A 24522-nucleotide genomic window follows, 5' to 3' on the forward strand; every position below is an offset into this window, starting at 1 on the left:
TCTACAGAGTTTATTTACAATAGATAAGTTGTTTTGAGAAGAGGTCCTGTGCTGTAGAAGTTAAGATCACTGGTCCTGGAGAAAGACAAAATGCTGTGTGACCTTAGGCAAGATACCCTCAGTGTCACTCAGTATTTTTTGTGATACGGGATAAAACAGAACTGACCTGAGAGGGTTGTTGTAAGGATTAAATGGGTAAAAGAAATGTAAAGACCCTCAGGATAGTAAAATCACTAAGATGATTTGAAATTTTCCCAAATCTCCGCTTCAAAAGACATGTTTCTATAGTATACTGAGAAAACCGGTTGCTTTCAATGATCTGTTACTCGGGTGAGAAATCCCTCACAAAGGAAAGATGGAGGAAACCACGTAGCAACTACTTGGTAATAAATCCTTGATGATGGGTGTAACAGGATTAACGATATAATGTATAGTATATATAATACACTAACCTGAGTGAATCACTGAAATATATTCCACTCCCAAGATTTCCAATGTCTGTTCTCTTTGTGCCACGATCTTCAACTACTTGGGGTAAAAGCAACCCACTAAAAAGAAAAAGACATTACAGTGATTTACTAGAAGAAAGTTATCTTTTATTGTAGCCTCAGAATTCTAGCAGAGACAGGTACTATTTAAGGACATGCTAAATGAAATAAGCCAGGCACAGAAAGACAAATACTGCACAACCTCACATATATGGGGAATCTAGCAAAGTCCAACTCATAGAACCAGAGTGCAGAATGGTGGTTTCTAGGGACCGGGGGTTGGAGAATATGGGGAGATGTTGGCTAAAGGGTATACAAACTTTCAATTTTAAGATAAATAAGATAAATAAAACTCTTTGCTAAGAGCAGATCTTGTGTTCTTTTTTTTTTTTTTAAAGATTTTATTTATTTAATTGACAGAGAGAGAGACACAGCGAGAGAGGGAACACAAGCAGGGGAAGTGGGAGAGGGAGAAGCAGGCTTCCCGCGGAGCAGGGAGCCCGATGCGGGGCTTGATCCCAGGACCCTGGGACCATGACCTGAGCCGAAGGCAGACGCTTAACGACTGAGCCACCCAGGCGCCCCCCAGATCTTGTGTTCTTACCACAAGAAGAAAAAAGATAACTCTGTGAAGTGATGGATGTGTTAATTACCTTGACTGTGGTAATCATTTCACAAAGTACCTGTACATTAAGTCATCATGTTATACACCTCTAAAAAATCACCTCGTACAACCTAAATATATACAATTCTTATTTGTCAATCATACCTTAATAAAGCTGGAAAAAAATACACCAATTAAAAGACAATAAGTAAATAAAGAGCATGAAATGAAAGGCAAAATGTCCAGGTGCTGTTCAAATATACCAAGCTATGGCCATTTCTCATCACTGTTTTGGTCAGCCCTGAGATGCTGGCCATTTTTCCTGCCTCAGGGCTCTGTCTCCTACCTGTCAAGGCCCCAGCGCTCAATAGAACCATGTTTAAGCCCAATGCTGACTGCATTTCTTTCTGGCTCAAGAACTTATGCAGGTTTCTACTGGCCTTCTAGCTTTGCTAAGAACTCTTTGCAATCAAAGTTAAACCATGGTTATCTCTGGAAAGGTGGATAAAAGGAGACTTCTGCTTTTATTACATAAATATCTACTGTTTGAATTTTGCATTATGAAATGTAATTAATTTTGTAAAATGGTTTTTGGGTTTTAGTCCTACTTAAAGTTTATTTAAAAAAATTTTTTAGGGGTGCCTGGGTGCCTCAGTCGTTAAGCGTCTGCCTTCGGCTCAGGTCATGATCCCAGAGTCCTGAGATCGAGCCCCACACTGGGCTCCCTGCTCAGTGGGAAGCCTGCTTCTCCCTCTCCCGCTCCCCCTGCTTGTGTTCCCTCTCTCACTGTGTCTCTCTCTGTCAAATAAATAAATAAAATCTTTCAAAAAACCTTTTTTTTAAAAGTAAAGCTAGTACCTATAATTTTAGATTTTTTTAAAAAAGAATGATTTATTTATTTATTTATTTGCGGGGGGGGGGGTGGTGGTGGGGGAGGAGCAGAGGGAGAGGGACAAGCAGACTCCATCCCCACCAACCTTGGAGCCCGACATGGGTCCCATCCCAGGAACCTGAGATTATGACCTGAGCCGAAATCAAGAGTCGGATGCTTAACCGACTGAGCCATCCAGCCATTCCTAATTTTAAATTTTTAAATCTTTGTTCTGTGTGAAGTTTATTTAAGTGTGAGGAATGAGGTAAGAATCCAATTTTGTATTTTTTCCAGGTAGTAATCTGTCCCAATATATAGTATTGAAGAAATTATCTTTCTTCCACAGAAATAAAAGCTACTTTTATCATATACTAAACCCTCTATGTTTTTATATTTACTTTTGGATTCTTTATTCTGTGACTCATCTGTTCAGGTACGATCTCACTGTTTTAATTAACATAGCTTTATAAAGTGTTTTTAGTGTCTGACTGGTTAATTCTTCCTCATTAATCTTCTTTTTCTGAATTACCCTGGTAAAATCAAATTTAAAAAAATATGTACGGTAGAATCAGCTTTTTATTTTTTATTTTTTTTAAGATTTTATTTATTTATTTGAGAGAGAGAGAATGAGAGAGAGCACCTGAGAGGGGGAAGGGTCAGAGGGAGAAGCAGACTCCCTGCAGAGCAGGGAGCCCGATGCGGAACTCGATCCAGGGACTCCAGGATCATGACCTGAGCCGAAGGCAGTCGCTTAACCAACTGAGCCACCCAGGCGCCCAGCTTTTTATTTCTTAAAAAAATATCTTGTTAGCACTTTTATTGTGATAGCTCTAAATTTATAGGTTAACTCAAGGAAAATTGGCATCCTTCTGGTTAGTCCAAGTATCTTTTGGGTCCTTCAATGGCAGTTTAAAATTTTTTCCAGATGGATCTTGTATATTTATGTTTCTTCTTAGGTATTTTTTTTCTTCTTAGGTATTTAATTAAGGATCCAGATATAATCATATCCTCCCCTGCTCCCTGTGACTGCAGTTCAGCTCTAATATTAAGTGGTTATTCAAAGCAAACAGAAAATTACAGTTATGTTTTGAATAGATAACTCACAGTATCTAGGTAACTCTAATTTCTAGACCTTTCTCCTTAAGTATTGGATGTTCCCTAGATTAGATAACATAGAAGAGCCATGAAATAGAGAATCCCCTTTCTTCATATGATACTGTTTTCAAGAAACAATTCATACCCATGTACTATACTTTAATATTTTAAAGTACATAAATTAAATTAAAGTACATAAAGTACATAATTTAAATTACACTTGTTACAATTTAAAGTGTTCGGTTTTCTCTGGAATGCAATAAGCTGATTTTAACTGAAGAGGCCCATGTAATATGGAAAAAAAATAGGAAAAAAGGTAGAGCACTTCATGTTCATGAGGCTGAAACATTTGGAAAATAAAGATGGTATCCTCTTACCGGGACAGGATCCCTACAAAGCTTTGTACAGGAGATCCATGCAGTAAGGACTTCACATTGCCAAGCTGGCTCAAAAACTCTGTGGCTTCATTCACTCTGCCAACTCTAAATATCTGCAAGATGTCCACTGGACCTCTGGTGTAAAAAGTAGAAGAAAAACCTTGAGACTGCATAATCAAAAGCAAAATAAAAAAATCATTATTAGCAGAAAACGCAAAACAGCCCAAATAGCCATTATTATGGAATGGATTCAGTGAATCACAACACAACATTTCCTGGAAATATGTAGTCATTAAAAAAATCACACTCTTAAAAAATAAATAAGGATATGAAGTAAACCTCATAGTAAAATAAATTTTAAAAATAGTTTACAAAACTTTATACATGGTATGATCTCAAATTTTGTCAAATATATAATATATATAATACATATAATATATAGATGAAATTCATTCATGCATTCATTCATTCAACAAATACACTCTGGAAGCACCTGGGTGTCTCAGTCAGCTAAGCATCAGTCTCCTGATTTCACTGGGGACATGATTTCAGGGTCATGAGATCAAGCCCTGGGTCAGGTGCCACACCAGGCATGGAGCCTGCTTGGGATTCTCTCTCTGCCCCTCCCCATCTTCTGCTCCCACACGCATGTGCTTGTGCTCTCATTTCTCTCTCTTAAAAAAAAAAAAAAATAATAATAATACACCCTATACACTCTAGGCTGAGTATTCTGCCAGGCCCTGGAAGTGAGATACTATGGTCTCTGGCTTCATGGGGCTTGAATTCTAATGGAGAGAGATAAAAATTAAAAATTAAAAGCTAACAAATAACTGATTTTAAGTTCTACTCAGCAAGCCAACCAGGTGCAGAGAGAGAGGATGGTCAAGAAAAGCCTGTCTTTGAAAGTGACAATTATTGCAACATGACATAATACAGTATATATTTTAAGACCTAACTGGTTCCTTTGGGAAAATCAATTGGCTGGGGCAGGAGCAGAAAGAGCGTCAGGAAGCAGGTGAGACATTGGTGTCTGGACTAAAGGTGGCAGCAGTGTGAATGAAAGATGCCAATGGATTCCGACATTTTGGAGACAGAACTGACAGGGCACAGTGATGTGGGGATGAAGGAGAGTTGACAGTGGCTCTGGGTAGGTGACTAGGATGGGGAAGCATGGGGAAAGACTGGGGGACTATGGAGGGACAGAGTTGTGGGGTAGAGGATGTAAGAGAGCCTATCCAGCAGGTCTTTCCAACTCCTCATTCTTCGGCGTCACACTGATAGCTTGACACTAGCTATAGTAGGAATATTTACACCACAGAAACCAACAGTTATTATAAGTCAGGACTTTTATTTCAGAGAGCTGGCTTCCCAGCACACCATTAGATGTGGAGAAGAATCAATAATTGAGTTTGAGATATATTCTACACCAACATGTTAACAGTGGTCATATTATCTCTGGGTTATCTCTGGGTGGTGAGATTTGGGTGATCTTCGGTTTTCATCATGCTTTCACATATTGTCTAAACTTTCAGCAAAGAACATGAATTTTATAACTAGAAAAAATTAATATGAAATAATCATCATTAGTGAAATGAAATGGAGAAAATCTAATTCTTCACAGCAGCAGAATCTCTCCATAGGGAGAGGTCCACTTTTGTCATATGAACAGTTCAACATCACTTGGGTGTGAGGTGAGGTCTCCAAGGCCTGCTTGAGTTACATTAAATGGTTGAACTGCACTCCCCTCCCCAGGCTTGAAGACATGGCTCTTCCTTTTCTTTGATTCCCTGGAAAAAGTCATTTACTCTCCTCCTGATTCTACCTTTATTGTTACTAGTTTCTTAATTAGTATTAGATCCTAGCAGATACCTATGGGAGGGTCAAAAGTCAAATCAAAAGAAATAAAAATAATTTGATTATATATAAAAGTGAAATCTGGAAAAGATGTACAGGAAATGATTTTTTAATTGACATAAAATTCACATAAAATTAACCATTTAGAAGTGTACAGTTCAGTAGTATTTAGTATACTCAAAGTGTGCAACCACCACTTCTATCTAAACATTTCAGCACTACAAAAGAATACCCCATACCCATTTAGCAGTCAGTCCCCATTCTTCCCTCTCCTGGAACTAGGCAATTTGCTTTCTGTCTCCATGGATTCGATTTATCTATTCTAGATATTGCATATAAATGAAATCATACAATATGTGGTCTTTTGTGTCTGGCTTCTTTCACTTAGCATAATACTTTTGAGACTCACCCATTTTGTAGCATGTATCAGCACCTCATTCCTTTTTTTTTTTTTTCTTACCTCATTTTGTTAATCTATTCAACCCCTGATGGACATTTGGGTTGTTTCCACCATTTGGCTACTGTGCATAGTGCTGCTATGAACATTCATGCACCAGTATCTGTCTGAGTACTTGCTTCAATTCTTTGGGGTATATAACAAGGAGTGGAATTGCTGGGGCAGATAAGAAATCTGTGTTGAATTTGTTGAGGAACTGCCAAACAGCAGCTGCACCATCTGACACTTTCAAAAGCACTGTATGAGCGTTCCAATTTCTCCACATCCTCATTTAACACTTACAATTTTCCTTTTTTTTTTCAAAAAATATACCCATCTTAGTGGGTGTGAAGTAATGCTGAGAATGGCATTTGAGGATGACTGATCGAGGAAGGCAGAACACAATTTTAGATAGGTCTGAATTAGTCCATAAGGGAGGTGTAGGTGGGTCTGGTTCTAGCAAGGTGCTGGAAAACCAGTTCTCAAAACAAAAGCAAAACCCACACACGACCCTGATTTGTAGCATTTGCTGATTTCCATGGTATAAATCTTCCCACCATAGCCAATTTCAAGTTACTGATTGTACTCAGTTCACAAAATTCCTAAAAATGTACAACTGGCCTCCGCAGTTGGTTCAAGGCGCTGCAGTTCACCACCTTTGGCTCTAAGCAGTGTGTGAGGCTGATTAAGGTTAGCCTGGCCCTTTATACCTAATGAGAGTCGAGATGCCAGAAAGGTCCAGAAGAAAGACTTCAGGCAGAGGAGTGCTGGGAAGTTACATTAGTGGGATGAATGACCAAACCAATGCAAGTCACTCTCACCCTCGAGAATAACCCATCAAATTAGTTTCTGAACCTTGAAGCTGGGTCCAGGCTCTCAGAGGAACTAACTAATGCCCAACGAGGGCTTGTCGGAGCAGCAGATCCACATGCGTCTGTTGTTACTGCTGCTGCCCTGGGTTGCAGAACGTACATGGACACAAGCAACACAGACTCACAGTCAATGAGGAAACAAATGTGACTGACATTTAGGGGTGTCATATCCCTTAACGTATTTTCCAGATTTTCAACTGAGTGTTTTCATGCCATGGAGTGGCCATTTTAGAAGCTGCCACGCATATAGTCCTGCATCTTAAAATCTTAAGTGGATTTTCCTATATAATATCCTTCAAAACAAAAAAAATACCTCGTGATTTAAAATTTTTAAATTTAATTCTCAGCAAGATTAGGTAAACTTGAAATTATTTTGAGTAGAGTAGTAGGGAGTGTTTTCAAGCACAGAATACTGTCCCAAGGCCTATTATATACAGATATATATATATAATCCAGCATGGAGCCCAACGTGGGGCTTCAACTCAGGATCAAGACTGGGCTGAAATCAAGAGTTGGACACTTAACCGACTGAGCCACCCAGGCGTCCCCAAGTCCCATTATAAGCACAGAAGAAAGTAATCTGTCATCACAACATAGCTACCTTGTTACAGAGGATTAAATTACACACGTAATTATGGAGAGTAGTTCTTTTAACAGAATCTGAAATAGTATTACATAATAACAGATCCTAAGACATTTCCTTTATGCATACCTGTGATTATTCTGTAAAACCTCTTTTCTAACTCTGAAAAATTCTTCAGTGTTTTGTTCAACATGCTCAATTTTGCATCTCAAAGCTCGGTATTTGGCAAGGGATGGGGGGTTGGGTTTGAACAAATTAGTTTCACAGACATTAACCATGTCTCTTATTAGCTGTAGATGGAAATAATACAAGATGTTAGAATCACTATATATCAAAATATTTAGCGCACGTTACACTTTCTCAAAAAGACTGGAAAAATAAGGTTCCCCCCCCCCGAAGTCTTTTTTTAAGGTTTTATTTTTAAGTAATCTCTACACCCAATGTGGGGCTTAAACTCACAACCCAGGGATCAAGAGTTGCATGCTCCACTGACTGAGCCAGCCAGCACCCCTCCCCCAAAGCTTTTGATCAATATGTAAATTGCACATTAAAGGTAATACCTTTTTTATATATTGTGCCCTCAGGGATGGCATAATATACCATAATAATAATAGTGTACATCAGGATAGCACATCATTGTTGATAAAGTGTTTTCTGGTACATGGTTCCTCTAATCCACAGTACAGCACTGGTCTTATTAGATCTTATTGTCCTCATTGTATAGATGGGGAACGTGAGGTTCTGAGAAGCTGAATTAATTGCTCAAGATTCCATGGCAAAGATGGGGTAGTGACTAAATAGGAACTCAGATCATCAGAATTCAAGTCCAATTCTGTTAGCAAAACTTCAATAAGCATGTTCTGTATGCCAGGCATTGTTTCAGGTTTGAACGATACAAAAATGAGTAAGACATGGTTGTCTTCCCTGAGAGAGAACCTAAGTATACTTGGTATACCCATAGGTCATGGAGCTTTGAGGAGGGAACATAGTTCCTACATAATCTGAATTACGTTTATTATAGGGATGTATTGCTTTTACCATCTTTGAGATGAAAGAGATATTGACAGGGGAGCCCTATCTTGCCTGCCACACATCTTTATGACCTCAATGTGGGGAGGGACTAACTGTAATTCAAATACACCAGCCATAAAAGAAAAGACTGATATATTTTTCTATATAAAAGTAAAAAATTTCTATATGGTAAAATAGAACAGGTCAATCAACCACCCCAAATTCACCATAAGCAAAGTAAAACAAAACAAAACGAACTATAGAAAATATCTGCAACTCATATCCCAGATGAAGCTCCCTAACTTATTAAGAGGTCCTAAAAATCATGAAGAAAAATAGCAAGATCCAAAAGAAAAAGGGCCAAAGGAAATGAATAGACAGTTCACAGAAAAAAAAACCTCATAAACTAAATATAAATCCTGTAACTGAGAGGTCATTTCTCATCCATAAAATTGGTAAAGTCTGAAAGTTTGACAAATACACTTGGTAAAACTCTAGGAAATAGAAAGTCTCGTTCACTGATAGTGGGAGGGCAAATAGTAGAACCTTTATGGGGGAATAAGACAAAATCTATCACAATTACAGATACATTGATCCCATAAGCCAGCACTTCTACTTCTGGGATGTATCTCAGAGACACTCCTGTGCAGCTACGACATGACAAATATTCAAGCATAGGGCGCCTGGGTGGCTCAGATGGTTAAGCGTCTGCCTTCGGCTCAGGTCATGATCCCAGTGTCCTGGGATCGAGTCCCGCATCGGGCTCCCTGCTCCTTGGGAGCCTGCTTCTCCCTCTGCCTCTCTCTCTCTCTCTCTCTGTCTCTCATGAATAAATAAATAAAATCTTTAAAAAAAAAATTATAAAAAAAAAAATATTCAAGCATATTCCCTTTGGCATTGTTTGTAGTAGCAAAGTCTGGAAACAATCCAACTGTCTGGCATTAGGGAATGCCCATACCATGTGGTGAATGAGGATGCTTTCAATCACAGGATATGTTAAGTGGGAAAAATGGGTGCAGAACAGCAAAGATGGTATACAACTTTTTATGTAAAAAAAGAGGAGAGGAATAAGTATATATGTGCATATTTATAGCTATTTGCATAAAGACACTGCAAAGACAAGACACTAATAAAAATGGTTATCTAGCGAGTTGGGGAGTTGGAATGGGTGGAGGAGGGGCAGGGTAGAATACAGATTACTCTGAGTATACCTTTTAAACATAATTTTGACTTTTGAATAATACAAATATATTATCTACTGAAAATAAAAAAGTTAAATGAATAAGTATTTGGATGGGCACTACATACACCTTCTCAATAGGAGAACCAGCAACTGAGGTTCTTAATGTTGGGTGGTAGGCAAATCATGAAACTAAATTTGGAAGGCTCCTTTAACATCTCATTTATTGGTTCATCTCATTTGTTGATTCTTCACTTATTTTGGATTACAGATGCCTCCAGGAATCTGTTGAAAGCTACAATTTCCCTCAAACATGCGCTATTTCGCATCTACGAACTCTTTTGCAGTCTACGTCATGGATTTCTGATCTTGTCCCAATTCCTTCATGCACAGATGAGGCAACTCAGAGCCAGGGAGTGACTTGGTCTCATCTAAGGTGAGGGGGACACTGGGGCTGCCTTCCTGCTTTCTTCTTTGCTAACTGAGCCCTGCTCCCTCCCCTACAGCTCAAGGGAGAGGGCCCATTTCTGCAGTTAGTAATTCCACTCTCCTTGCCAGTGACTGGCTTAGGAATGCACATGTGACTCAGTTCTGAGCAAAGAACGGACCAAAGAGTCTACAGGGCCAGGGGAGCTTGCCCTAAGAGACAAGAAAAGAAATACTCTGGTTGAGATGCTATGAACAACTGCAGCTGTGAGGTCATGAAAGGTGAGCCAGGCTGAGAGGGAAGCTAAGTTTACAGGAAGCACAGAGATGGAAAGAAGCTGGGTCCTCGTTGATAATTCTACCTCTAAGCGAATGGACCAGAAGCCACCCTACAGCTGGCTTCTTGTTACACAGGGTGATAAGTGTCCTCATTGTTTAAGTCAATGACAGCTTTCTGTTTCTTTTGCAAAAAGAATCCTAACTCATCTCCTTGAGATAGGGAAATTGAAGGACTCCATAAAAATCTGCTTTTGTTCCTTTTCCTGTTTCTATTCTTGCTAGGACCTCCACTTTACACATGCCTGTGATGCAAATGGAGTTATGTCCTCTAGATTTCTCAAGAACAGATAACATCTAAGGAAGGAGTAGGTGAGAATGAACTGATGAAGCTATCTTAAGAGCATTCCAGACCACCAGAACTAGACATCTCCACAACAAGACCCCCTGGCTCCAAGGAATAACACCTGGGCCCTTTGTTCTAACCAGTTCCTGGGTGCCAGACCATGATCCTCAATAAAAACCCCAGGCCCCAAGCAAAGACCCCCTCCTTTCCTTTCTGAGTCTCCCAAACACTGTCTGTACCTGCTCTCTCTCTCTACCTTCAATAAACTCTGTTATCACCTCCCGCTGGCCCATGTTTGATCTCTATCCCGTGAGCAGCCAGGGACCCTCTTGGCTGGTCCTGCACCTTCTCTGGGTCCTCAGACCTGGCCTGCCAGCATCATCCTGATATAGAAAATTACAGTGTAGCAATTCTAAATATATCTGCCTTTGTACTACTATTCCAACACATTCATGTTTGGGAACATGGTTCAGATAACTTCCATAAGGACCCAAGGCATTCTAAAATGGCTCAACATTTATTTTTGAGCCAACTTTTGTGATTCAGGGCTACCTTATTAATCAGATTTGAAAAGATCCTTCCCCAACATATTTTAAATTGAATTCTGTATTTCAGAGATTTACCTGGCAGAGGTCCTCTTTCTTAGCCAATAGTCTCAGGGTCACTTTTTCAGTTGTTGTACCTTTGTGAGGTATTAATCTGTAGAACTCAGTCATCATTTTTTGCAGTTGTTCTTCTGTTTCTCCGTTTTTCAATGATGCCTTTACTAGAAGGAGAAGTCCTTCTGCCTTGCTCACCTTTAAATGGAGGACAGTATATACTTATTAAAGTTGATTCTTGACCATCAGAGAAAAAGTGAAGGAATGTGCCTAAAAGCAACGAAAATAGTTGTTAGGTATGTCACAACTATTAGTTTCCTACTGGACACCAGCCGTAGAACAGATGCCATGTTTACAGGAGATGTAGCTCAGGTGTGACGCCGTCTCCATGAGAAATCTTCCAAAACCGGGCTCGGCTTAACGACAGGAAAAAACCAGAGCCTTAAATATCTGTATCTGTATATCTACATCTATACCTACATCTACAACCGTATCTATAGCTACAACTGCATCTACATATCTGTCTATATTCTCAGAGAGAGGAATACTAATGCAACCACAGGAGACTTGCTTTTCACACAAGAAGTTTAGAAAGCTGTCAGAATCACACTGGGAACAAAATCCAGCAGAACATGTTTCTAATTACGTAAGTACTGTTTGGACTTCGCCCCAGAAAATTTTTTCTCCCTGAAATAAGTTAGTTTAGTTCCACAGAGGGAAACTGTATTATTTTACTATGACAATGCAGCCGTACAAGTTGTACCATTGGGAATATTTTCTTTCATCTGCTCTTTCCGTCATACAATATTAAGGAGAGTATTTTTTGGAGGGCTGCAAGCATCCCTGGCCTTTCCCTAAAATGGTCACAAGTTACAAGACTGTGAAGCAGTGGCTCTGAAGTAGACGAGGGTCTGAGCATCTGACTGAGGACCAAGAGCAACCCTGTCTCTCAGGCCTGCTAAGCACCTTGCAACCTAAAGGAGCAGGCCTCCCAATGAGCCGGCCCCAAAAAGCGGAGCTTGGAGCAGCTCTTGGGTCTGACATTTTATATAGATAAGAACATCTAGTTTTCTTGGAAGCTTGTTTTCCCCTCAGTGCTCTCAGTGTTCCCTTTTTCCAAGGTAAGAAAAAGCACGCCAGGAATGCATCCAGAAACAGCTGGACCGGCACCCAGATACACGTGGTATTATTTAAGCCAGTAAGCCAGAAAGCAGGTTTGTCATTATAGAGGTTCTGCTTCAAGGGCACGCGTGACTCACGTCATTGAGACTAATCCTGTTCACAGGCTTGAGAAGCATGTGCTCCAGGTGGCCGAGAGCTTCCGCCCAAACCATCTCCACCAAATCGCTCACTTCTTTGCTCAGAGTGCTTGAATTTATTACCTCCTCCAAAAGCAACTGCAACGAAGTTAAAAAAAAAAAAAAACAACCAACAAAAGGTTTCATTGGTGAGTTGATTTAAAGCTGAGATGAACAGAGGCGAGAGAAGAAATAATCGCAGCCAAAGAGAGAGTCACAGGCAGCCAAGTGACTGATAATTCTCTGTACCTCCACTTCCCCCCTACACTCTCTTTATTTCCCCTTTCTCTCCTTTACTCCCACTTTATGTCTCCTTTTGCCTTTTCCTTCCCTCTGTAAGCTTTAGGTCTGCCAGTGGCATCAAAGTTTAAGTGGCATTAAGGGTTAAGGACCCCTGATTCTTGGCCTAGGTTATAACGGAATCTTTGAAAGCCATGGAGGTTTGTTGCTGGAGCAAGCAGGAAGTTTTGTGGCTCATCCTAGAACTCACTCCTCACCCGGTTTCCACACCTGCCTGTGAGTTTACTCTTCTTGTTCTCTGACTCTTCTCTCTTGCCAGGTTTTTATTTGTCGTAAAGAAAACACTTCTATTAAAAATATTCAGTCAATCACACAAAATAGCACACAGAAATCAATCTTACTGCTTGCAGTTTTTCAGATGCTAATTGGGTTGCTTCCGGTGTAAAATGTTCTCTTAGCAGAAATCCTTGTTTCTTCAGCTCTTCAATGTAATTTTCGTAGTATTCACTTGCATCTGCAGAGGTTTTCTTTACAGAGAACTTTCTAGTCTGTGAATTATAGTGTGGAGCAAAATGTTAGGATGTGAGGATACAGTCACTTATTAACCTATGGATCTTTATTGAACACCTCCCATGCACCATGGGGAAACGGAATGTAAATAAGGCATTGGATCCCTGCCATGAGGGCACTGATTAGTTTTTTCAAAGAATTACTTAAATCTTCAATTCTTCACAAAACTGCCTAACACCTGAAAGTAAGGGGAGAAAAGCCTGAAAAGGCGCCAACAGGCAGAAGAGATGCATTTGATTCATGGGAGAGTCATTCAAACGTCTGTTCAGAGATTATATACTCTTACTTTACATACTAGTCTAATTAGCTTTGAAGTCTGGCATTCAAGCTTTTTGGGAAATGAGAAAAATAAATCAGAGGAGAGGAAGAAAAGAAAAATACCTCAGAAATGAGGTACTGTTAGGGACAAGCACACAGTCAAAATGAAATGATAGCTACCAGCAAGGAGAAAGGCAGGAAAGCTCTTAGTCATGCAAATAACGTAAAGGCATGGAGCAAGGTGTCCTCTGGATAGGTACAAACTGCCTCCTTCCTTCCAACCTGCCCGTGGATGTGGCATTTGTCTGTTTTTCCTGGAAATCCTTGCTCCTGTTGTGAGTGGTTGTCCCAAAGTTATTAACCTCTGAGAATATGGGAAGTCCAGCCCCAGCTGGGGCCTGTGGGTGTCGGCTAAGCCCCTGGCTCTGGAGTGTATGGGAGGGGGTGTGTGGGGTGGCAAGTCAGACTCCCCAGGACACCATAACCCGCCCTCCTGAACTGGCGGCTACAGGGAGCCTCTGGAACGTGAAGAAAAGAAGCACATCATGTTCCAGTTACTCCATTTAAGAAGGTAGAATTTAACATAATTTTGGAAGATTTCCACAAAATGTTTTTGTATGAGAGAGAGAGGCAAGCTAGAAAAGCCTCTTTTGCAGGACATCTCTTTCAGTGTTGGTTAAGCGAGGATAATTTCTATCAAAGCAGACTCACCCGAGGAGCCCTCTATTTGCCTTCTCAGACTCAGGCTTGCCAAGGGAGGAAGGCACCCAGGAAGAGCTCTCAGGGTAGTAAGCAGGAGGGGACACGGTGGCCTATTCAGCCTTAGAGTTTTCTTTTTCAGTAAAGAAAAATAATTATAACACGTTCTATCATGGTTTTCAACTTGATGTTTCCTTACTTTTTATCCACACAATTAAACCCTCCACAAAACACAGCATACATTTTTGGGGTAAAAGGTTAACAAAACCCTTTCTCTTACTTAGACACATTTGACTTGGATTAACTTTTTGTATCTGTTCCCAAAATTGCTTGGGTAATAGTGACTTCTCATTAATAAATCAGGACTGGGAGTTCAATAAATGAACGATAAGTGGTAGGTGGGAGACCTGACCCTTGGGTTTCCCTGAAAGCAGTGTCGTAAGTAATGGGCACCTCCCTTAAAGACATCTTGAACCTAGGCCCATGTTACAACAGGTATGGGCTACTGTGGGTGGGCTTCTAAGTCAGGTGGATCCTGTACCCACCTGAGCTGAGTCTCCCTCCTGGCACCAGAGCTGACACCTCCAGTGGGGGCAAAGCCAGAAGCATCCAGAGCCTGAGTACCATGCTGTGAGGACCAATCCTACTGAGGAGCACCTGGGTGAGGAGGTGCTGGGTTTCCTGCCTGTAAATCTGTCTGGACAGAAGACACCCTGTGGGTGTGGCAGTGTTTACTTTGAATTTTAGGTATTAGTTCTGAATTTATTTTTGTTTCATAATAGTTTCAGGTTGGAACCATGGCCTTGACTTGACCGTGACCTAACATAAAAGTCTCGGCCTCTGCAAAGCCTTCCTTGCTGTTCTGTCCCAGTGGATTACAGTCATGAATGTGTAGTTTCATCCCTGGTGGTGATCTCTGAGGGGCAGGGTTTGAAGTAATTTTTATCTTTGGCCTCCAGTAGATCAGTTGGTACATAGTAGGTACTTAACTGTGTGAACAGATTGCCTTAAGCAGAGTATACGTTAGTCAAGTTCCCACAAGTGATTCAGCACAGGAGCAGGGGGCCTACATGCCCTGCACGCAGTGACTATTTCTTTTTTTTTTTTTTTTTACATTTTTTTCAATTTTATTATGTTATGTTAATCACCATACATTACTGCATTAGTTTTTGATGTAATGTTCCATGATTCACTGTTTGCGTATTACACCCAGTGCTCCATGCACTATGTGCCCTCCTTAATACCCATCACCAGGCTAACCCATCCCTCCACCTCCCTCCCCTCTAGAACCCTCAGTTTGTTTCTTGGAGTCCATAGTCTCTTATGGTTCGTCTCTCCCTCCGATTTCCCCCCCTTCATTTTTCCTTTCCTACTATCTTCTTTTTTTTTTTCTTAACATATAATGTATTATTTGTTTCAGAGGTACAGGTCTGTGATTCAACAGTCTTACACAATTCACAGCGCTCACCATAGCACATACCCTCTCCAATGTCCATCACCCAGCCACCCCATCCCTCCCACCCCCCACCACTCCAGCAACCCTCAGTTTGTTTCCTGAGGTTAAGAATTCCTCACTGACTATTTCCTTTTAACAAGAAAGAACCCTGTGCTGTTCTAGTCAGAGCACTGCTCTCACCCTCCTCCCCTCACCTGCCATATTCCAACGGAAAACATGTTTCTACCTTTCAAAATTATTTATCAGGTAAAAAGTTTAACAGATTGGCAGGTTCACTGACCAATGTTAAGGAAACTAGGTATGAACAGAGTGGATAAACACACAGGAATCAATATAAAGATCATTACCTTGCGGTGCCTGGGTGGTGCAGTTGGTTAAGTGTCCAACTCTTGGTTTTGGCTCAGGTCATGATCTCAGGGTTGTGAGATCCAGATCTGCACTGGGCTCTGTGCTCAGTGCAGAGTCTGCTTAAGACTCACTCTCCCTCTCCCCCTGCCCCCTACTCTCTCTCTCTCTCTCAAGTAAATAAATAAATCTTAAAAAAAAAAAAAAAATATCATTACCGTGAGGCCACTGGCCAAGAGGAAATGTGCGGATGTGAGAAAGGCAGGGTCCTCGGGGTCCTGGGAGCTCTGCAGTTCTAGCACTGCCACTTCCTTACCTCCCTCTGCCCCAACCTGGAAAATAGGTTGTTCCTTCAGAAGCTGCATCCATTCAGTAACAAACCACACACACCATTTAAAAATGCTGATTATAAAACTAACACTAGTTCATTTGGAGATATAATTTGGAAAATACAGCAAGTATAAAGAAAATATAAAAATTACCTGAAGTCATACTACAGATATATAATTACTATTAATATTTTGGTATATTTCTTGCTGGTATTTTTACTATAGATATATCTGTGTATGTTTAAACTGTACCACTTTTTATATTTTCTTTGTCACAGAGGAAATGTTATTTCCAAGTTATATTTTATTAAAATATCTAAAATATACAAATGGAGCATAATTTTGAATGCTAGGGTTTTCCCTTATACGATACTGGAGAAATAACTTCCTCTTTTTCTTTTTAATGAATAGTAATGGAAATTCAGCATGATGTAAATAACTTGTTGTCAAATGTAAATACTACTCTTAAAAATACAAGAAACCGTTAATAAACAGGGAGGAGGTCTTTACTTTTAAAGTCATGTTATTATTTTGTACTGTTTATATTTTTATTATGAGCATGTATTATTTTTATAATAAAAACACTAAAAAGTTAAATATTAAATTTTAAATATAAAATTGTCTTGATTATTAAAAATCAACTTTTATATTAAGAAATATTTATTCAGGATATGCACAATTTTCCAAAACAACGAGAAAATTATCAAGCAGGAAAAGTAATCAGAAGACACTCGGTTTGTTTTTGTTTTTTAATGCAGACTCTTACTTTTTCCAAGGTGTTATATTTTGCAACTTCAAAGTCTTGTGGAAAATGAGGAATTTCAACAATGTCTTTATAAAACCTGAAATTTGTATAATAAAATTTTAACGTTAAAATGGACTTTCAGACGAAACAGAATTTTCGTAAAATGTTTCTTAGAAGTCTCCTAATTGCATACAAAATACATTTTAAGTCCCTAATCTCCTCCGAGGTTCTGAAAATGGTTAAAAAGTCTCATGTAATGAGCTGGATTCCTCCCTTGCATAACTCTAGAGCTCTGATGCCAAATACTGAGTGTCTGCACTGGAAGGTGGGGTGGCATGAAGCAGAAGCAGAGGCATAAGAGAAGCAGGCCAGGGCACTGGAGAAAGCACCGATCCTAGCAGAGACAAGTGACCTGCGCTTTCTTGGGTTCTGATCCTTAGATGCTGGGTCACTCAGATAGGCTCACACCAGAGACTCTCGTACTACAGTCAACCCCCTTTAAAACAAAGGTGTCAGATTTCTCATAATCTGTACTTTCATTTTTGATATTTGTTCTGTCTTTTAACACCACTATTAACAAATAAAATAAGGCTCAATGTGATGCTTAATGACACTACACTTTTGGGTATGCTTTACGAAGCCATATAGAAATGTAGCCTCACATACTCCATTTGCAGAAGTTGTCACTATTTCCATTTTTTGACCTATTAGGTAGGAAGAACAGTCTCAAGTCTAAAGGCTTCTCGGTAAGGTAGCAGGGTAAGCAGACTGCCCAGATCTCATCTCCAGTGCCTTTTCTTTTTTAAAATCGATCTAACAATTATGTTCACTCTTATATAATACTAACATGGAAATAATTATCACTATACTAGTTGAAGTAAAAAGTCTTAAATAAATAAAAGCCTAGAATTAGAGAAGCAAGATAAATGAAAAAAGTACAAAAAAGTAATAGCATTTTAAAACTGTGTTTGACTGTCTGACTTCAGCTCAGGTGGTGATCTCAAGAGTCATGGGATCAAGCCCCACATTGGGCTCCCCGCTTATCGGGGAGTCTGCTTGTCCCCCTCCTCCCTCTGCCCTTCATCCTACTTGTACTCTCTGTCTCCCTCTCAAATAAATAAATAAAATCTTAAAAAACAAAACAAAACAAAAAAACCTGTGCTTGAGGTTTACAAAACATTTTGCAAACTGACTCTTAATGATCAGAAGTATATTACTCCGGGGACACCTGGGTGGCTCAGTTAAGCATCTGCCTTCAGCTCAGGTCATGATCCTAGGGTCCTGAGATAGAGTCCTGCATCAGGCTCCTTGCTCAGCAGGGAGCCTACTTCTCCCTCTGTCTGCCGCTCCCCTTGCCTGTGCTCTCTCTCTAACAAATAAATAAATAAAATCTTTTAAAAAATAAAAGTAGATTACTCTGTGAATTCCACAATGTTTTCCTTCTCCATGGAGTTGTCCAGGGATGGATCATCTGTTGTCACCTCTAGAACAAAAACAAAACACTTGTTTACTACTCAAAGATTTATTAAAATTATTAACAATAAATCCTGGAATTTTTAAGATTCTTGAATATAGGTCATACTTACCATGCTATTCTTTTCTTTTTTTAAAGATGTCCTTAAATTAGCTATAGTAATTGGTGATCTAAGGATAGTACAAGTGGGACAAGAAGAAGGTAAATTAAAAGTAAAAGATAGTAAGAATATATTATAATTCTATTTTAATAGGCGTGTGAGGAGAATTCTAATGTTATCTGTATTATTTGAAACTCATTGATGGATATTCAATTTCAAATGGAATTTTTCTCTTCAGAAGATTATGGTGAGCATAGTTATGAAATGCATTTCTAGTATGCTGCAGGGTCAGAATGAGTTCCCCAGTGCCATCATGTCACAAATGAAGGACCTGAGGATGTTCTTGCTTAGAGGAGGGAAATTTGAGGGTTCCTATGTGAAGCCAAGCAATTTTTGCTTCATATTTTTCTTATAAGAGAAGCGTAACACTGTCTATAGCATTATGATATATAGGAATAACTCCTTTTATGCAAGAATTTCTTTCCAGTTTTAATTATGCTATCAAAATTTCAAAGGGTGTCAATGTATTTGCAGTAATTCTGAATCTGACTGTATCACTCCGGATGTTGAAAAACATTTTCAATGTAAAAGAAGTTTACTATCCTGCCTATTTTGTTTTAGCTACCATTTTCTGAGAGCAAGAAAGTCTGATGACAGCATTTTTGGACAATCATTTGTCTAAAGAGGCTGCACCACACCAAAACATTGATTTCTAAAACTCCTATAAATAATACAATTTATATATACAATATGATACCTAACATATATCAGGTGCTTACTGTAGAGTATTATTTATCAGAATTGCTTCACTTTTGATATGTCTCATGAGGAGGGCATTTCCCTATATCAAAAGGCTTGCTTCTTGGCCAGATTCCAAAATAAAATCTGGGTTTACAAAGGAGGTATGTTTCTTTTTGAGAGATCATCTTTGGGAAAGAACTTCTTTAGCAAAAGGCTAGTTATAAAATTTCCAGTCATTAAGTTGTGGTGATAATTTTTTAACACAAAGTTTCTTCTCCCTCCCAGATAAAGTTACACATCAGGTTTTCTGAGATTATCAGTGTTCTTGTAGTCTTTTGAATCTGATCACACTAGATTGGATATTGAGAAATCTATTCCTATTGCTAAAGTAGTTTTTGTCCTTCACTATTTGGCTGCCCATTTTCTGAGATAAGAAGTTTAATAATTTTTGTAATATGTCTAGACAATCCTTTGACTGCCTTTGATAAACCAAAATGTTTACTATAGCACCTGTAATATATTAAGTGCTTGATATAAAATACTTACCAGAACTGCTTGCCTTTTGACAAGGAGGTGGTGTGATGTCCACTGCCTTATTAGGATCATAATTCATTATGTCCAAGAGCCTCCTTTCCTTGATAGAGTTCCATATAAAATCTGGGTTTATAATATGGATATGGTTCTTTTGGATAGACTTCAGTTGATACTGGCTCAGAACATCAGCATTGTCTAAGATTATATGTGTGCACTTAGAAAAAAAAGAATCAATTCATTAAGTACTTGTAAAAACAAAATCTAAAGAAATTACTTGCATCTGTAATTTTCAACCTTAAAAGTCTTTCTTTTATTAAGTTCAATTAGCCAACATATAGTACATCATTAGTTTTTGATGTAGTTCAACGATTCATTAGTTGTGTATAACACCCACTTCTCATCAGATAACGTGCCCTCCTTAATGCCCTTCACTCAGTTACCCCATCTGCCCACCCTCCCTTCTGCAACCCTCAATTTGTTTCCCAGAGTCCAGAGTCTCTCATGGTTCGTCTCCCTCTCCGATCTCTTCCTTCAGTTTTCCTCCCTCCCCCTATGGTCCTCCACACTATTCCTTATGTTCCACATATTAGTAAGACTATATGATAATGGTCTTTCTCTGCTTGACTTAATTCACTTAGCATAATCTCCTCTAGTCCCATCCATGTTGATGCAAAAGTTGGGTATTCATCCTTTCTGATGGCTGAGTAATATTCCATTGTATATATGAACCACATCTTCTTTATCCATTCATCTGTTGAAAGACATCTTGGCTCCTTCCACAGTTTGGCTATTGTGGACATTGCTTCAATGAACATTGGGGTGCATGTGCCCCTTCTTTTCACTACATCTATATCTTTGGGGTAAATACCCGGTAGTGCAATTGCTGGGTCACAGGGTAGCTCTATTTTTAACTTCTTGAGAAACCTCCATACTGTTTTCCAGAGTGGCTGCACCAGCTTGCATTCCCACCAACAGTGTAAGAGGGTTCCCCTTTCTCCACATCCTCACCAACACTTGTTGTTTTCCTCTAGGATTTTGATGGATTCCTGTCTCACATTTAGGTCTTTCATCCATTTTGAGTTTATCTTTGTGTATGGTGTAAGAGAATGGTCCAGTTTCATTCTTCTGCATGTGGCTGTCCAATTTTCCCAGCACCATTTATTGAAGAGACTGTCTTTTTCCATCGGCTATTCCTTCCTGCTTTGTTAAAGATTAGTTGACCATAGAGTTGAGGGTCCATTTCTGGGCTCTCTATTCTGTTCCATTGAGCTATGTGTCTGTTTTTGTGCCAGTACCATACTGTCTTGATGATTATAGCTTTGTAATACAGCTTGAACTCCATAATTGTGATGCCTCCAGCTTTGGTTTTCTTTTTCAACATTACTGGGGCTATTTGGGGTCTTTTCTTATTCCACACAAATTTTAGGATTGTTTGTTCCAGCTCTGTGATTAAATTCTCAAAGCCTTTCTTCATGGGCTATTAGTTGTTTTTCTCTCTTTTCCTCAACTTCCTTCCTTTCCATCAGTCTGTCCTCTAGATCACTTATTCTCTCTTCTGCCTCACTGACCCTAATTGGTAGAGCATCCAATTTAGACTGCATCTCATAGCATTTTTAAGTTCGGCCTGATTAGATCTCATTTCCGCCCTTAGAGATTCTGTATAGTCATTTATGCTTTCTTCAAGCCTAGCACTTAACTTTGTAATTGCTATCCTGAATTCTATCTCCGACATCTTGCTTATATCCATATTAATTAGCTTTGTGGCACAGAACATTGTCTCTGGTTCTTTCCTTTGTTGTGAGTTCTTCCTTCTAGTCATTCTGCCCAAGGAAGGATGGGTGAGTGAATGAACAGGGTCCAAAATAGCAACCACGACCCAAGCAAAATGCACCCTAGAAAAAATCCGAAGAGGTCAGACACCACCATAGAAAAGCAAACAAAGCAAGATGAACCAAAACAATAAAAAAAAGGGGTGGTGGAGAGAGACTATAATCCCACAGGGTGGACAAAGCAGGTGATCTTCTTGTTCCTGATTGAATTTTGGTCTCTGTGTTAGAAGACACTACATCCCAAAATTGCAAGGAAAGCAAAGTTTATATACATATATAAAATTGGATAGAGTGAAAAAAGGACTAGAATGAGGCATAAATCTATAAAATGTAGATGTGAGAAAAAAAGTTAAAAAGCAACTTAAAAACATAAGCTGGTAAAATGGGAATCTAGTTGAAATGGGGAAAAGATTAAAAAAAAGAAAGAAATGTAAAATTTTAGACTGAAGGATAAACGAGTCATGGGGAAACACCTGGAGCTCAATATATTATTTTCCTCTGGCTCTGGGGTTTTAAAGTCCTGTGGGATCTATAAGCTTGTTATCCACCTGTTCTTAGGTCTGTCTTCTGGGGGAGGGGCCTGTTGTTCTGCTTCTCAGGTGTCTTTGTCTGGGCAGAGTTGCCCCACCCCTTGTCAGGGGGATGGGCTCAAGGTGAGCTGGTCGTCCATGTGGCTTTTGTTCCCTGGTGGCTTTCCGCACTTCTTCAGAGGGTCAGAGCAAAAATGGCCATGCCGGGATCTCTGGCCCAGAACCACAAGATCATGGTCCCCCTTCTTCAATAAACCCTCCAGGTCAAACCATCTCCACTTCTGTGTGCACCAAACCTACAGACTCCGCAGTTCACCCCCACCGCAATTCTCCCGGGGGGCATCCCCGGTGCCTGAGAGTGACACTTCGCTTTGTGTCTTTGCGACTGCAAGCGGTTGTGGGCTCACGCACACCCTGCTCCGCTGCTCCCAGGTCACAGCTGAGTGCTGTCCTACTGTCCTTTCTGGGGCCATCGCTGCCCTGAGAGCTGTTGCCCAGTCGTGGGCACAGCCTCTCTGTGTGCCACACCCCACACAATCTGGCGATTCGTGCCCACTTCAATTCTCCCAGGGGGTGTCCCAGGGGCCTGAGAGCCTCACTGCACTTTGTGTCTTTGCGACTGTGAGCAGTTGTGGGCTCACGCATGGACCCTGCTCCATTGCTCCCAGGTAATAGCTGGATGCCATCCTACTCTCCTTTCTGGGGCCACCGCCATCCTGAGAGCTGTTGCCCAGTCGTGGGCACAGCCATTTTGTCTCTCCCAGGGGATGTTAAACAGCCCGCATGTTCCAATCCTTTTCAGGGTGCTCAGGAAAAGAGCAGTCTCCCTACCGGCCCGGCTCATGGTTTATGGTGACCGGAGCTGAGAGTCCCTTCTGGGCTCGCTGACCATAACCGGTTTCCCCGCTCCACTGCTTGGGCACTCTATCGGATCAGGCACCCCCATTCTTTCTGTGTTTCCTGGGATCCTGAGACCACAATGACCCACCTAGAATTCTGCTCTTTTCATCCCCTGCGCCCCTTTAAGAAAGGGATGTCTCTCACTGGAACAGATTTCTAAGGGTTCTGATTTTGCACTCCAGTGTTATGTCACTTTCTGGCCGCTGGCTTATGGAGGGTCCCTCCCCACTCTGTTTATCTTCAGATATTTCCCCACAGATTCACGATTCCACACCTCCTACCTTGCGAAAAGCAATCGTTTTTATGCTTGTAGAGTTCCAGATATATTTTCTTACATCTCAGGCTGAATCCGTGTGTGTTCAGAATGGTTTCATAGATATCCAGCTAAATTCGAGGGACCAGATAAAACGAGGTCCCTATTCTGTTGCCATCTTGCCTCCTTCCCCTAGAATGCCCACCCTTAAAAGTCTTGATAGTAATCTTTCTCAGATTTCTAAAACTCTTAAAAATAATATAATTTTAGTTAAATAAAAGTTTAAAAAATCAACAGTTTTTAAAGAATATGGATAGGGATATACCATAATTGATTAACGAACCCTAGAGGTTATTTCTAAATTTTCACTCCTTTAAACAATGCTGTGCTGAACATCTTCATGTACACATATTTGTACGCTTGTTTAATTGTTTTCTTAGGAGTGGAACAAGAGATTCAAAAGGTATTCATTATTTACTAAATTTGTTAAGTTGTAATTTTATTAATCTATTTTGGAATAAATAGTATATGGCATTGTAAAATATCTACAAAGTAAAATAATCATAATAAATTAACATATTTCGTACCATTGTTCCCAGTTCGTCTCCCCAGAGGCATCTGTTGTAACTTGTTTCTGGAATATCCTTCTAGAGCTATTCTATGCATAGGCAACACACATACAAGTACACAGCCCTATTTTTAGTCACAAATGGCAGCATACTAAACATGCTGTTCTGAACCTGCTTTTCCACTTAACAATTCATCTTGGAGCTCATTCCTCAACAATATATACATAGCTGTCTCCTTCATTATAATACCTGGTATGCACATTTCAAAAGTTTATATACATTGGCAACATAACTTCCAAAAAGTATACACTCACAGTATGGGGGAATTTCTGAAAATGAGAGACAATGTTGGCATTCTTTACCCAGAAGATAAACTGAGAAGGCATAACTGGCCTGAATTATTCATCCATCCATAGAAATGGTGAAACAGGCAAGTGAGGAAAGCCGTATAATAAGGGATGTATATACAGTTCTGCCTAAACTGGAGGTGAACAGGGACATTCCATCTCTGATAATCACAGGCAAACTACTAAATGCCAGAGAGCACCCAGGATCTAGCTGGAGTTGAACATACTTCACAGAACAAACCAGACTCATGGTCAGCAAGCCCCAGGGCTGTGGTCCAGGAAGGGGC

At 40.0% G+C, this 24522-nt stretch overlaps 1 protein-coding gene across 2 annotated transcripts in view; it reads right to left on the bottom strand.

Moving 5' to 3' along the window:
• The window catches only part of PARP4 (poly(ADP-ribose) polymerase family member 4), a 103895-nt gene that overhangs the window by 71256 nt on the left and 8117 nt on the right, over nt 1–24522 (bottom strand). For both annotated transcript variants that reach the window (XM_032403408.1, XM_032403407.1), the window contains exons 3-12: nt 19820–20021; nt 18375–18441; nt 16980–17055; nt 16103–16216; nt 12958–13104; nt 12278–12415; nt 11043–11216; nt 7310–7470; nt 3436–3570; nt 453–548 (exon numbers count right to left, since the gene is read on the bottom strand). In XM_032403408.1, coding sequence (XP_032259299.1) covers nt 453–548; nt 3436–3570; nt 7310–7470; nt 11043–11216; nt 12278–12415; nt 12958–13104; nt 16103–16216; nt 16980–17055; nt 18375–18441; nt 19820–20021 — 1310 coding nt within the window. The remainder of the gene's footprint in view (nt 1–452; nt 549–3435; nt 3571–7309; nt 7471–11042; nt 11217–12277; nt 12416–12957; nt 13105–16102; nt 16217–16979; nt 17056–18374; nt 18442–19819; nt 20022–24522) is intronic.

The sequence above is a fragment of the Phoca vitulina genome, unplaced genomic scaffold, assembly GCF_004348235.1.
Source record: "Phoca vitulina isolate PV1807 unplaced genomic scaffold, GSC_HSeal_1.0 scaffold5, whole genome shotgun sequence".
NCBI lineage: Eukaryota > Metazoa > Chordata > Mammalia > Carnivora > Phocidae > Phoca > Phoca vitulina.